General features: G+C 38.3%; 2 protein-coding genes across 9 annotated transcripts in view; both read left to right on the top strand.

Moving 5' to 3' along the window:
• Nucleotides 1-13,690, top strand: part of LOC135412298 (elongin-C) — a 137,103-nt gene that overhangs the window by 24,389 nt on the left and 99,024 nt on the right. The gene's annotated exons all lie outside the window — the stretch shown is intronic.
• Nucleotides 40-13,690, top strand: part of UBE2W (ubiquitin conjugating enzyme E2 W) — a 44,036-nt gene continuing 30,385 nt past the window's right edge. For 3 of the 8 annotated variants that reach the window (XR_010429549.1, XM_064650874.1, XM_064650896.1), the window contains exon 1: nt 331-429. Coding sequence is in view for 6 of the 8 variants with exons in the window: in XM_064650874.1 (XP_064506944.1) it covers nt 367-429 (63 nt within the window). In the remaining 2 variants the exon portion in view is untranslated. Of the gene's footprint in view, nt 149-262; nt 430-13,690 lie in introns of those variants that run through there. The other 5 variants (XM_064650916.1, XM_064650922.1, XM_064650887.1 and 2 more) reach the window with 4 other exon arrangements.

The following is a 13,690-nucleotide window of genomic DNA, read 5'->3' on the forward strand; positions in this document are numbered from 1 at the left end:
GCACCGCCCTCGCCCCGCGCACGCGCGGCCGCCCAACGGGTGGGCGCGGCCACGTGACCATGAGCGCGCGGGGCGGGGCCGGCCCGGCGGCGGCGCAGAGGGAGGGGGGGGAGAAGGGGGAGGAGGATCCATCATGGCGTCGATGCAGGTGAGGCGTCTGTGGCGGAGTCCTCGGGGCAGCGTCGGGACCGGGCGGGGGCCGGGCGGCGGTGGGGGCAGGCTGGGGGATGCTGGGGCCGGGAGGAACCGTTCCGCCGGGCGCGTGCGTGCGCGCGCGGTGCGTTGCAGAGCGCGGTGCGGGCGGAGCAACCGCCGGGGCAGAGGTTGAGGGGGGCGAGCTCCGGGTAGCGGGGCCGGGGAGGGCAGATGGAGGCGGGGAAGGACCGGCCTGGCGCCGGGATGGAGGTGAGACCCGAGGGCCTGCGAGAGGTGAGGCCGGGCCCCGGCGGCGGCGGGCGGGGCGAGGGCGTGGGGAGTGGGGCCTCGGGGGGGTCTGGCGGCGGTTCCGCCGTTCCCCGGGGGGGCGAGGGGAGGGCGAAGGGACCTTGCTGCCCTTCGGTGGGGTGCGAGGGGCCCCGGCTCCGCCGGGCGCCGTGGCAGTGTGTGCCACCCCGTGCGGGGTGGGCGGCCAGGGTGACGGTCACGGTGGCACCGTGAAGACCGTGACCGACAGCTCCGTGTTCCCGGGGTTCCGGGGGTTCCGGCGCTGTAATTCCTGGGCACGGGGACCTGGGACAGGCAGATCCTGCTCCAAGCCGCGTGTTGCCGGTGGGGTTCTCTTTCCCTCCGTAAAATGGGGTTGCGATGTGGTGCCGGCCCTGTGGACGGGTAGCGTCTGCCTTTGCTCGGTCGGATGGGGTGGCTATAGGTGCAGTAGCATGAACCATCCTGCTGCTTGACAGGTATTTCCAGCTGAATTATTCATTCAGACCTGCTCCGAAGGGGTTCTTAAATAGGGGCTGCAGAAATTGCTCTGGGAGAATGGATCACTTTCACTGTGTGCCGCTCTGAGTGGGTGGTGATTTATTATGACTGGGGCAGGAGAAAAGATCACCAGGTTTTGTGGCAGTGGCCCCTGTCTTATTCCACCAGCAACTGCTCTGCTTTTCCTTGAATATTTACGGTTTTCCATCCGGATGCTAGCTCTTCTGTTTTATTGTTTTGGTCCAGTATAACTTACATTTTTTTGTCACTGGTAATGGAACAGCCCAGAAAGAATGTACAAAATGGAAGAAATTCATTTAACTGTCCTAATAACCTGGATTTAGCATAGCTAAAAAGAGTTAAAATGTCCAAGCATTGAACTTTATGGGGTAAAAATTCTACTAATGAAGTTTAGAGGTATAAAAAATGCCCATGGTGTGTCTTTCAGAGTTATTGAAATGAAATGAGATCAAGAACTTGAACATACTGTACAGAATGTTCTTCTTTTAGCAGTTGCTTAGGCAGGTAGTCTGATTTGCCTTGATTTTGTTAGCTCTATCTGGCAAATGCATTTTTGCAATGCTCTTTTTCTTATGTTCAGACTTCCACAAGCACAAATGCAAAACAGAGGCTATAATTTATTAAGTAGTATCTTTCATAAAACTGTGTTAAAATTGGGGAAATGATGGCTGTGAATTGTGAAGGAGGCACTTTGTGGGACTCTGCAAACTTGTGCTGTATTGCTGTCTCTCGCCTAGTAAATGACCTTCCACAACTTGCCTCACCCTAATTCCTGTTGCTCTCTCTGTAAAGGGGAAAAAACGGTTACAGATTACATGGGTTTGTTTAGGATACGTGAATGACAAATGTTGCTTAAAAGTAAGATATGTGTGGAAGGTAGTACTCACTTCCTGAAATTACAGCTGTGGTAAGTCTAATGTTGTAATTGCTTTCATTTTAGAAATTCCAGCTGTAAGATGACACTTTCTGTTTTCTTGCACAGTGTTCTGTTGTCTTTTGATGAGAGACTGAAGGGCATTTACAGAGGTTTTTTCTCTATGTTGCTAATTGTATGATGCTTTAATTACTTTTTCCTGTGTTTAGTAAAATACTGATTTAGTAATGTAGTTTAGCAAATTGGAAAAGGAGTTGTAAACAGGAAAGATAAATAAAAGTTTACTAAGTGAACTGTAAAATTAGTAAGTTTCTCAATAGTAGGCATATCCCTCAAGTGAGCAAGATTTCAAGGCTCTGGATTCTTCTATTAATTAACATATCTTTAGCGGAGAAAAAAGTTTAACAAAGGAAACTTTTATATAATTTAAGTGGCTTTTTGGTTCAGGATCATTTAATTTATTGTAATTAGTACTGACTTCTGATATGCAAGTTGCCTGACACAAAAAGATGTCCTTTTTCCCGTTAAGTAGTGTTTTTAAATAGCCAGTGTTTAACTAAAATGTTTGTGCAACTCATTGCAGCCTCTGACTATACCAGTAGTCTATCAGTGGACTGGCATTATTATTTGTATTATTGATAAAAATGATATATTGGTACATAAAGTAAGTTTAGTTACTTCTTAAGCAGATGTAATTTTACGCAAAAACGTATGATACCCTGTGTTAATTACATTTTATTTTTACAGATCCACTGAAACGTCTCTGATTAAGTTACTAGAGTTATCTGATCAGCCTGTTTTAAGTCAGCCTACTAGGAAAGTTTTGGAACTGTAATAAATCACCTCTTCTTGCCAATGGCTCTGAGCATCAACCTGAATAGTTACTGCAGCTCAGTGGATTCATAGTAACTTGTGAAACTTGTGACTTTGAGCCTTTATGTGTATCATTAAACTTATTGTGATTTTTGTCTGTGTGGACAGTCTTTAATGGTAGTTTTCTGTAACCCTTTTTTCTCCTACAATGATAGAAGCCAGTGTTGATGAAATTGTGTATTTTGTTTTCTGACCAACCACAGTGTTGTTGCTCATTTGCCACTGCTGAACTGATTTAAACCTGTTTTGTGTGACTTTAAGCAAATCATATTTTTCTTAAAAAAGCCAACAAACCCTCCGCCTTGAATGAAGAGCATTTCTTTTCAAGACTTTTCCCAGAAAAAGCCCAAGCTTGTACAACTGTCTCCTAAAAAAAACCACACAGAAATATTCCAAAAAGGTGTTAAGTAGTGTAGAACAAGTGAATAGAATGAATTTGCTTTAGAAGATTTGATGTAGCATCTTCAGGAATCTGAAACGTTAAAAGCAAATGCTAAAGAAATCATAAACAATAAATAGTTTTTCTCAGAACAGCTGGAAGCAGAAAACTTGCATTATGAATAGAAGAGCAGGTGAAAAATAGAGCTAAGGAAGCTCAATTGAAAATGTACAAAAAGTATATAATTACTGTATGAAGTGTTAAATAATTAAAGCCTTTCCCTCAACCTGCAGATATCAAGTTTTTCCATAGTAAATTTGAAAGATTGACTTTATATATAATACTGACATTTTAAATAATACGCTTTACCTTTCACCTTCTTTCAGTTTTAGTACCAGGTTATTACAAAACCTGAATTATGGTTGGACATATTTGCAAAAACTGTTTAAACTCATTTATGGGAACAGTTTTCAGTGTGCATTTTATCACTAAAATAACTTCTCATTTATTTTCTAAAGTTAGGCACATGAGATTTGTACATGTATATATTTAAATCTCATTGAATACAGAGCTGATGTAATTAATGACACAAATTTAGTAAAGAGTGTAGGATGTTAGTTTTTCACTGTGCTTCTGTGTTATCCCCTTGAAAACTGGTGGTAGTAGGCCACCATCAAATTACATGCACACATCAAAATAAAGTGTGACTTGAAAATTCTTGTTCCACCAATAGAAATTTTTTCAAAATGTGTGTCTAAACAGCCATTCAGTAAAATAATTGTGATGACAATGCAGAATTCATGTTACAGTTTGAGATCACAAGAAACTTTTATCACAAAATGCAAGCCAGTAGCAATGTAAAAGCTTCTCACAAGGTTCACACCAATATTTTCTGCCAGCAGGGTAGAGGATGGGGGAAATGTTTACAGGCCACTGAAATCTCAAGAAAAAAAATGCATATACTTTTAGTTATACTTCTTGGTTCTATTCTTTACCTGCCCTTCTAGTGTTAGTGGGAGTTGTGTTCTAGCTGTTCTCAGAATAATTACTTATTGCTTAGTCTTTGTTCAATAATGGCAGCATTTTTATTTAATAATTTGGCAGTAATTTATTTAAAAGATGTGTCCAGGAAAAAGTTTTAAACTATTTTTAATGTATGTTCCAAAAAACCCAGGAAACCCAACCTTAAGTGAGGAAAGCTTTCAGTCAATTGGAACTCCAGTGGTGCTGCACATGTATTCTGTACTCTTAAACATCACAGTACCAGATGCTATTTTTATTGTTTCAAATAAAAAATTTAAAAAACAAAAGAAAATTAGCAATTTTGGTAGCTATATAACAAGTTCTGGGATATAAAGCTGATGAAATTATCTGTAGTTAACAACAGCATGAAGTATTTAGTGCTGCCATTGGTGGAATACTGTTGAAGATAAGAATTTCAGTAATTTTTTAAGCTGAAAAATACAAGTGCCAAAATTGAGACTAGAATGAGTAGAGAGTAAAAAGCATTTCTTTTGTCCTTTGCATAACCTTCAATAATCAGTCTGTACTGATATGCAGTGTATTAGCTTTGGCATATAGCCATGCTATAGTAAAATAAGATAAATGCAAAATTTATAGTCATTTTACCAAGAAGAGTTAATTTAATCTTGGCTGTACTTTTTAAGTGAGTTGAATATCACGTGAAGTTTAAAATTTATGATCTTTATTCAGTAAAGATAAATAAAATGAAAGTTACAGCTTTAGGCCCTAAGGAGTCTCATTTACTTGTTTTTGTGTCTGCCTCTGTAAATAGAATTTTGGGAAATACTTTGCTGTGCATCAGCTGCACAATTTTTGGCCTAAATTGGAAGAATTCACTTCTGAGAAAGAAAGCAGTAGTAGAAAAGCTTCTTGAAACCAGTGTCCCTGAGCGTTATCAGCAGCTCTTGCTTCCAAATAAACCAACTTTACAACTAAAATGTAGAAAACCATGAATGCTTTCAACCTGTAACCTTGAACATTGGTACCTCATCAATATGTGTACAGTTTCAATCAGGAAAATAAAAGCAGGCAGATATTTCTTGTAAAAAAAATTATTCTGGTTGAGTGCACGTATTTTTTGCTCACAGTTTTATACTGTCTTGTGCTTGTGTTTAGGCCTAGCTAGTCTAGGGAAAGGGAAGGGAAAAATAGAACACAATAGATTTGCAAAAGCCAGGGAATGTTGTCTTGTTAAGCTGCTCCCTTGGAAGGCTCTGTGAGTTTGTAATTAATAAGCTAAAGCAGCTTAGCTCAAACAATGCGCGAGACTCGGTGATCAAGCTCTTTCTTTAATTGTTTACTCGAATTCTACTGAGCTAAGACTTTCAGACTAAAGAATCTTCACTATCCTTTCAATGTTATACAGGTATAGGCCATAGTGGCAACTACTCACAGAGATTATGAGATTAAATTACCCTTATTAATGTGGAAGAGGGAAGGCATGACTCCAGTTGAGCTTACCCATAATTATGGTTGTATGCAACAAATATAAATGCGTTCAGTAAAATGATCATGTCTCTTACATATCTTTGGTTTACAGCTGAGAAATGAGCATTCAGGCAGATTACAAGCTAAAATTTCCACTAGGGCACAGGGGAAGAGGATGATGAAAGTCTTTTGCTTAGTACTTGGAGCCAAAAGTTTTGTGCATCTTGCATGACTTTGAAGTAGTGAATGATTGTGACAGAACTGTCATCTAGAGGATCAGTTTTTGTCTTTTGAAGGGAGGAAGAGATAATATTATCCATTCACTGGAACCTGTTACAACTTCATTTATTAAAAGCAAATTAAAATAAATAGATAAAATGTTTCAAAATAAAAAGACCCAGTAAGCAACCCTTTGTGATAGAGTTAAGGTCAGGTAACCTGTCTTCTGCCTGTTTTTGATAGTTGAGGGCATTCTAGAATCTGTGTGAGCCTTTGCAGTTGTTTGGGGGTTTTTTATTTGTTTGTTTGTTTTGTTCAAAAAGGTATTCTGGAATCTGTGCAAGCCTTTGAAGTTTTGTTTGTTTGTTTGTTTGTGTTTCCTCTCAGGTGACCTCAATCACTAGCATGAAAAACAGGTATCAGTCATGAGTGGCAGGGGAGGTAGGAAGGGGACCTTATAATTTGCCTTTCTAGGAGTAGTATTAATGTGTTAAAGAAGAAAGGACAGAAGTTAATGGTGGTAAATCAGGAATTGCAAGACATTGCAATTTTTGCAATTAATGATCTCATTGAGTATACTAGCTATTCATACCTTCATACACAGTATTAAAAAATAATTGTTTCTCCTTGGGTGATTACAAATACAAGGTTGTTTGTCATCTTTTTTTATTCAACTTAATGAAAAGTACTACTTAATCAGCCTCAAGAGGAAAATCTGTATATATGTCAATAAATTGTGGTAATAGTTTACTAGAGCATAGCAAATATTGCCTCTAAAAGTCTGCTGGAATAAAATGCTTCATAGAATTTGGTGCTACTTGTTCACGTAGATTTATTTATTTCTTTTTGTCTACGAATGAGTGGCCAATAATGAGAAGGGGCAAGGAAACTGAATGGATTTAGGTTTCCTAAGTTAGAAGTTCTCCCCCTATCATATTTAGGGATATGGATTTGATGAGTATTAAATATTGTTACTGTTTGCAGCTTCCAACATTTTACCCTTTCTTTTTCCAAAAGGCTTTTTTATCCGAATACGACATTTTATCTTGATTGCCAACCTTTGGAATGGTTTTTATAAGGAGGAGAAACTCCCTGGTAGGCGTATGGTTGCCCTCATTGTGCGAGCCTTCACTGTCCTCTTAAGCTCATTTCTTTAACTGAAGCACTTCAAATAGTGCTGGACTCTTTTCCTTAAAAGATAAAATTATCTGTGGTTAACTTTTTATTGCTGTGTGAGGCTTGTGCTGGGCGTTGGTGCATTTAAAGGCTCAATTTACAAAGCAGATGACGTGCTGTCAGTTCCATTTGATTCTGTAGTAGTGGATTTCACTTAATTTGCTTTCGAATGACAGGTTCATTGTAAAAAACTTGATTATCTGGCAAAAAGCTTTTCAGACTGTATAGAGTGTTTTCTTTGTGTGTGTATAGTTATTGTGATTTATCTTTAATTATACTGTAGTTAAGATTTCGGATTGATCTTGTCTTTTAGTGATCTTAAGTCAAGTATATTTTTCCCTTCAAAAGAGGACTGTGTTGCTTTCACCTTTCAGTCACGTATTTTAGAATACCTTGGGGCAATATTCTGTTATTAAACTGAGAAATTTTTAAGTGCTCAGAAGAATAAAAGATTAATGGTGGAAACTTATTTGTAAGTAGCTCGTTAAAAGATTCATGCCTACCGTTTTGTTCCCTTAAAAAGAGAGAAATGTGCAAAATGCCTGACATTCAGAACTTGAAGTCTGCATTGGTCTGAGAAAATAACATTAGAACTGGGTTGCCAGATGTTAACATGTTTTATTAGAAATGAGAAGGAGGAGACTAATCTGCTTCTGCATTCTCAGTACAGATTGAAAACCTGCTATTCAGCCAAAAATAGATGAAACTGGAAAACAATTCTTTGAACTAAAATCCTGGTATTACTTTTTTATGGACAGAATATTTTGTGAAGCTGTTTTGTTATGTGTGCTCTTCAAGCTTTAATTGAGAACATCCAGAAAATTATCTGTCTTTCCTCCTCTGGGCCCTAATTAAAACTTACCAGAAGAACTTTGATAGGAAAAATTCATGCAGGATTGAGATATTCAAGTGTCTGGATGGTTTTTGTGTTCGGGAGTCTGGGCCAAAATATTTTGCCTGAATTACAAGACATAATCTGCAAGGACTTTATTGAATAACCTAATTGATTAGGAAGCAAAAAATTGTCGGAACTGTCATTTCTTTAGATTTCTTAAGTAGCAAGATGGAGTGTAGCAGGTAATTTTTTCTTAAATATCACCATTGGTAATCTTTACCTTGTTTCTCTTGTTTTTCTTCTGTTGTTTCTCTTCTGTTTGAGAGTTTTTTGGTATTTAAAGTTAGGTTTCTAATCAGAGAGTAACATGCAGTCAGTTCCAGCAATGCTTTAACTGTTTAAAATGTGTTGGGTTTTGTGTTGATTTTTTTTTTCCCCTGTAAAGGAGTTTAGTTTGAAAAGCAGAACTATCTACCCAGTGTTTTAGTACTTCATATTCTGGATTTGAGGTATTTTTCAGTAAGAAATGTGTGAATGTAAGAACTGAAATACTGAAAATAGAGTTGGTACTGGTCTTTCTCAGGCTAGTAGCTTGTATTAGCAGATTAGCAACAGCTTTGCTTATGCATCAACATGGTGGTGTTGTACAACACTGTCGTTACAGCCTGTTACCAGCGCCTCCTGTTCTGGTACAAGGTTACTGTTTGTCTCTGTATGGTGAGGAAGTGCTTGGAAAAAGTCTATCTCCTGCATATCTTCTTCAAAACATAAAGGATGTTTTTTGTGAAACATTTTGTAACTTGGATGAGGAAGGAGGTGACAGGCTGTAGCTCATAAGTGAAATGTAAATACTTTGCCAGGACTTTATCATATTACTGACAGTGTTTTGGTGCTAAAAGAGTTTGTGTGCATTTAAATTTTTGGGAGTGGAAGACAATCGTTGGTAATTACTGAAGAAATATTTTTAGGTCTCCCTAGGGTGCAGCAGCTTTACCGACATAAAATAGAAGAGTGGAGCCCCAGTGGGATTAACGTTTAACTGTTAACTATTTATGAGTTTGTTTTCTTCCTCTTTGATCTCTGAGCCAGATTGAGTTTACAGTGTCTAGGAAGGTTTGGCCCTGGAAAGCCACCCCTTTCTCGCGTTGCTTCAACAAAGGGAAGGGAATTCGAGTGCATAGAAATAGAAGGTTTCTAACAAAATTCAAGTGCAGATGTTTTGAACACCTGTGCTTCCTGTCTGTGAAGTTGCTGTTCCATCTTTCAGTTTCATAGCATCATAGAATATGCTGAGTTGGAAGGCATCCATCAGGATCTTCGAGACCAACTCCTGGCCCTGCACAGGACACCCCAAAAATCGTTTCTTCATATTCTCATGTGCCTAACTGGACATGGTTAGTTTAGTTTCTACCACTCCAGGTGAAAAGACTTCCATATTCCAGCTTAATTGCCCATCACAGCTTGTTTTAATGGTAAAAGAAGGTGTAGCAATGGAATGGTTTCCTTCAGCAGAAGTGAAGGGAAGCTGTTTGCCCATTTTCCCCTTTCTACTCTGCTGGTACATTTCTGCCCTACTGGTATTTTTGCTTTTCCCACATCTGTTTTCTACTGAATTCTTACCACTGCCCTTAATGTCTTGTGCTGGATCTCCTTTGGGTTTAGTAAACTCAGCTTTTCTTCTTCTTACTTTTTCAAAAATAAGAAAGGTCTCTAAAATAGACTTTCAATCCCATATTAAGGGTGGTTCAGAGGTAAAGTATTTGACTAAGATAGCTCATAATTTACTCTTTTAAGATATTGCCAATTTAAGACACTGCATATTTTCTGCTGCATTTCTTGAAACACCGAAAAGTGAAATATTCAAGAACTGCAATTTTATTTTCTTTGTATAATTTACCTTTATAAGGTTATAATTTCAGTTCTAATAGGAGATAACAAGCCAGGAGCATGGGTACATATTCAAACTTGATTGGATTATGTCGTTAATATTTTGCTAGTAATCAACAAAGCCAGTGCAACAGTGTATGTAAGTTGTGCCCACTCCAGCTGCAAAGTACAATGGGTACCTGAAGCAACACTCATTATCTGGCTTAGTTGCTTTCAGCTGTTTGTACATCAGTTGTACTTGGTAGTGACCCCCATAACTTCACTGTACATGGTTTCGTTTGCCCAAAGCTCTGTTAAACTTTAACTCTCTGTGCTCCAATTTTCCAAGGGAGGGGCAAAGCTTTTGTAAGAGTTCTGACAATGAGCTTGGAACTGGAAATAGACACCTGATATTGTGAGACTCCTTTTAAAGGCACTGAGAATGATAATTTGCACATACCTACAAGAGCTAGGTAAGTTTTCACGAAGCGTGAGGAAAATACCTTTGCAAGTTTCATTGTGGGGGATTGTGGTTAAAGTCTGTTAGTCTGTCTGTCCATGGGTATGATCCTAGTTTCTGGTAGATTTGGAAAAAAAGATTCTTGGTTTTGGGAAATGTGATGGTGCTGTTGCTCTATATGCTGTAGGAATAGTTTATTGCCTTTTGAGGTAGCTGACAGGGACACATAGACCAGTGAAATAATTTTGTATCTGTTAATAAGCATTTATGTGATATAACATCCAGCTCAATGGTGCACATTAACCAAACTATCTGTTTTTAGGAGACTGATTCTGAAATACTCATGTTGCCAATCTCTAAATTTCTTTCAGTCCTAAATTGTTACCCTCTCCTCCTTTTCATATGTTGCATCTCTTTTATATGCTTCTGCCCTGCCTGCTGCTTCTTTATGTGATTCACCAGGAATCAACACAAGTGCAAATTCAGCTGTGGCATTCGAGACATAACCACACCAGTTCCAGAGGTGGCCAAGTAAGATGCCTGCCAATTTGGAGAAAGAAGGATGTGCATTTTTGCTTAGAGATACATTTAACTTGAACCATGACAGACAGTGAGTGCTGTCTATCACCACTCCTGTCTACCAGGATTGAACTGATAGAGGTGGTTGTGAGCTGTCTGGGAAGCTGGCAGGAATTTTACTCTGCTGACACCAGTTAATTTTATGTTCTTTGTTCCATATGCTTTGAGAAATCTCACGAAATTGAGACTTTCAAAAATCTGTGGAGGATAACTGAAGGAGTTGCACAAATCTTGTTTGACAGAAGTAGCAACAGGATATTAATTATGTCAGTCATGTCCCAGCTACTAAACTTCCTTTTGGAACTGATCTTTGGATCAGTGTTAAGCTGTGTTCTTTGATTGCATCCTTGAATCATCCTTTCCTACAGAGACAGGTGAATAAGTAATCTTGGTTTCAGAGACTTCCACCTTTTTGAAAATACTTGCATAAACTACTGGTTGTGTCACTTCTCTTTAGTTGAAGGACTGTGGTGTTAACCAGTCTTGGGTTTCTGATATTCCTATACTGTGGTTCTATTTCCCTCTAGATAATGAATGTTTTTATCAATTTGATACATTTTAGTTTCGGTTTGATTGGAAGTTGTATTAAAAGAATGTTTAAACATAAAATTCTCTCTCAAAAATGAGGAAAAGGTGAAACTGAGATTGCCTGTGCATCCCTTTATGTTAACAACTCCATTATCATAGTCTGTTTTCTTTCACAATCCCTTTAAATAGAAAGTGGACAAGCAGAAGGGTTCTTCTAAATGAAATCTTATGATGGATTAGCAGAACCATTGGAAAGAGTGTCTTGCGATGTGAAAAGGACAGCAAAGCAAGCACAGCTTCCAAGAGTATATGAGTGTATGGAAAACATCATAAAGTTTGGAGGTTACTTCAGAAATGAATAGCTGCACTAGCTTGTATTTTGACTTGAAGGAGTGGACTGGGAGGCTAAAAGCAACTTGAGTGTGTGATTAAAAAATGCTATTCCCGATTCAGGGTAAGGAAAAAGCCAAAAGTAGTTGTGGTATTGACTTTAGCTATGCTTGTCTCAATGTAGCTGGATGTTTGTAAATAAAGGAAGTCTCCTGATAATTAAGAGAGTTGAAGGGCTGCAGGTTTCTAGAAGAAAATACTAATTTACCATGGCAATCTGTCTCCATAGGGGAAAAAAATAGGGATAATGGTAAAAGTCAGGATGGTGGCATGAAGATCTGTATTCAGTGACTTGAAGAGGCTCTGTACAGAACAGAAAAGTGAAACTAAGTATTTGCTGCTAAAGCTCAATATGGAAGAAAGGGACAACCATATGAGGGAAATCTGCTCACGGTTTGTTTTAAATTAACATATTTGAAAAGCATTAAATATGTTTTTATAAATTATTAGAAAGATGAAGAAAAGGATGAGCTTTGAATGAATAGAAAGGAAAGCAAAGAACAGATGACACAAATACTTGAACTGACAACAAATCACACCAAACAAAAAGAACAGATTCAATACCTTTTAGACATCGGATATTATACCAGTCACTAGGAATCAGCTATGTGGGCTGGGTTTTGGGGTTTTTTAGTTTTTTTTTATTTTAAGTGTTTGAGCAACTGAATCTGAGGTTTTTGACAATTCTTTTGGGTGACTTTCCAGATGATAAATATTATTTTATTTTTCTACTATCATGTGAAACGGTTACTTCTGGAAGTCACTGGACCAAATTGTCTCTGATACCTGTAGCATATAATAGACAATTAGCAAAGACAAGTAGCCAAAATGGATTTCATAAAAAGAATCACATGGAACTAACATGATTTTCTCCTTTATTGTGCCGTAACTGTTGTAAAAGAGTAGCAGTAGCTGTATTCTAACTGTGCAAATATTTTTGACTGGCGTTAATGTGACTTTTGAATAAGCACACAAGCAAAATAGGGCATAAATAAGCGGACTGTATTTTTTCTTACGAACCACAACGACCACCTTGCACAGTATCACCGTTGTAGGTGGTTGTTTAGACTGGGTGTCTGATGGAGAGAGGGTGTTTGGTTCTGTCAAGCTGAGAGAACCTGCCAAAGGGTATTTTGAGGGCAGTCTGCGTTGGCTTGAAAAAATTATGTGTTTAGTTGAGTAGAGTTTGAGAAAGGTGAGAAGTGAGCTGAAATAAGTAAGAGAACTCTTTTGTATCCATGAAACCCTAAGAGAAGTAATTTGACAATAATTTATATTCAACTCACCTAGATCTCTTACTGTGAAGAAAATTCTTCCAATTACAAATGTAAGAGATAAAGTGATTTGAAAAATATTAAAGGCTTTTAACTACAATGGTATTTGGAGATTCTTTGATCCATCCTTATGTTAGGAAGATGGAGAGGTGACTTCTCTGAGGTATCTTCAAGTCCTAAGTTTATAAGATTCTACAAATGAGATAGTGAAGATTGTCTGAAAAGTGTTAATCCACTATACTTTGTCCAGCTGTGCATGTTGCTTTTAATTTCCAAAATTTTGGGGGAGGGAGAGGGGAATCCGTATTCATAGCTGTCAGATAAAGGAAGGCTTTTCCACCACTGAAGTTGTTCCTTTTCAAATGTGAGTTGCAGCATGGAATTTGTAGCTGATGTGTATGGACTTGATATACCAGAGTCAAGTTTTTTAAAAGTTCACGATTGAATCTTGAAGCTAATAATGCGAGTTTACTTAGTGTTGCTCTGAGAAAATCAATGCTCTTTGTAACCTTTTTGGTCAGCTAGTGCAAATACTGTTAAACACTGGAGAGGAATTAATTCCAAGTATTTTAATTTAAACTTCAAATGTTTTCTGAATTACTATGGTAACGAGGAGCTCAGTTTCCTAATTAAACTGTATGAATCTAACCTTTAAGGGCTTCATTTAAGAGATTTTCTTTTGAACTAGATCTGTCTCCTGATAATCCAGTTTCTCTATTAATGAGACACAACAGGAGACAAATTATAAGTTGTAAGAAAGAGAGGAAGAAAAAAATAGTTCTTCATGATATCTTTAGGTAATATCTTCCAAGTTTTTTGAATTTCTGTAGCTGTATGCTGG

Source organism: Pseudopipra pipra, chromosome 1 (assembly GCF_036250125.1).
Source record: "Pseudopipra pipra isolate bDixPip1 chromosome 1, bDixPip1.hap1, whole genome shotgun sequence".
In the NCBI taxonomy this organism is placed as follows: domain Eukaryota; kingdom Metazoa; phylum Chordata; class Aves; order Passeriformes; family Pipridae; genus Pseudopipra; species Pseudopipra pipra.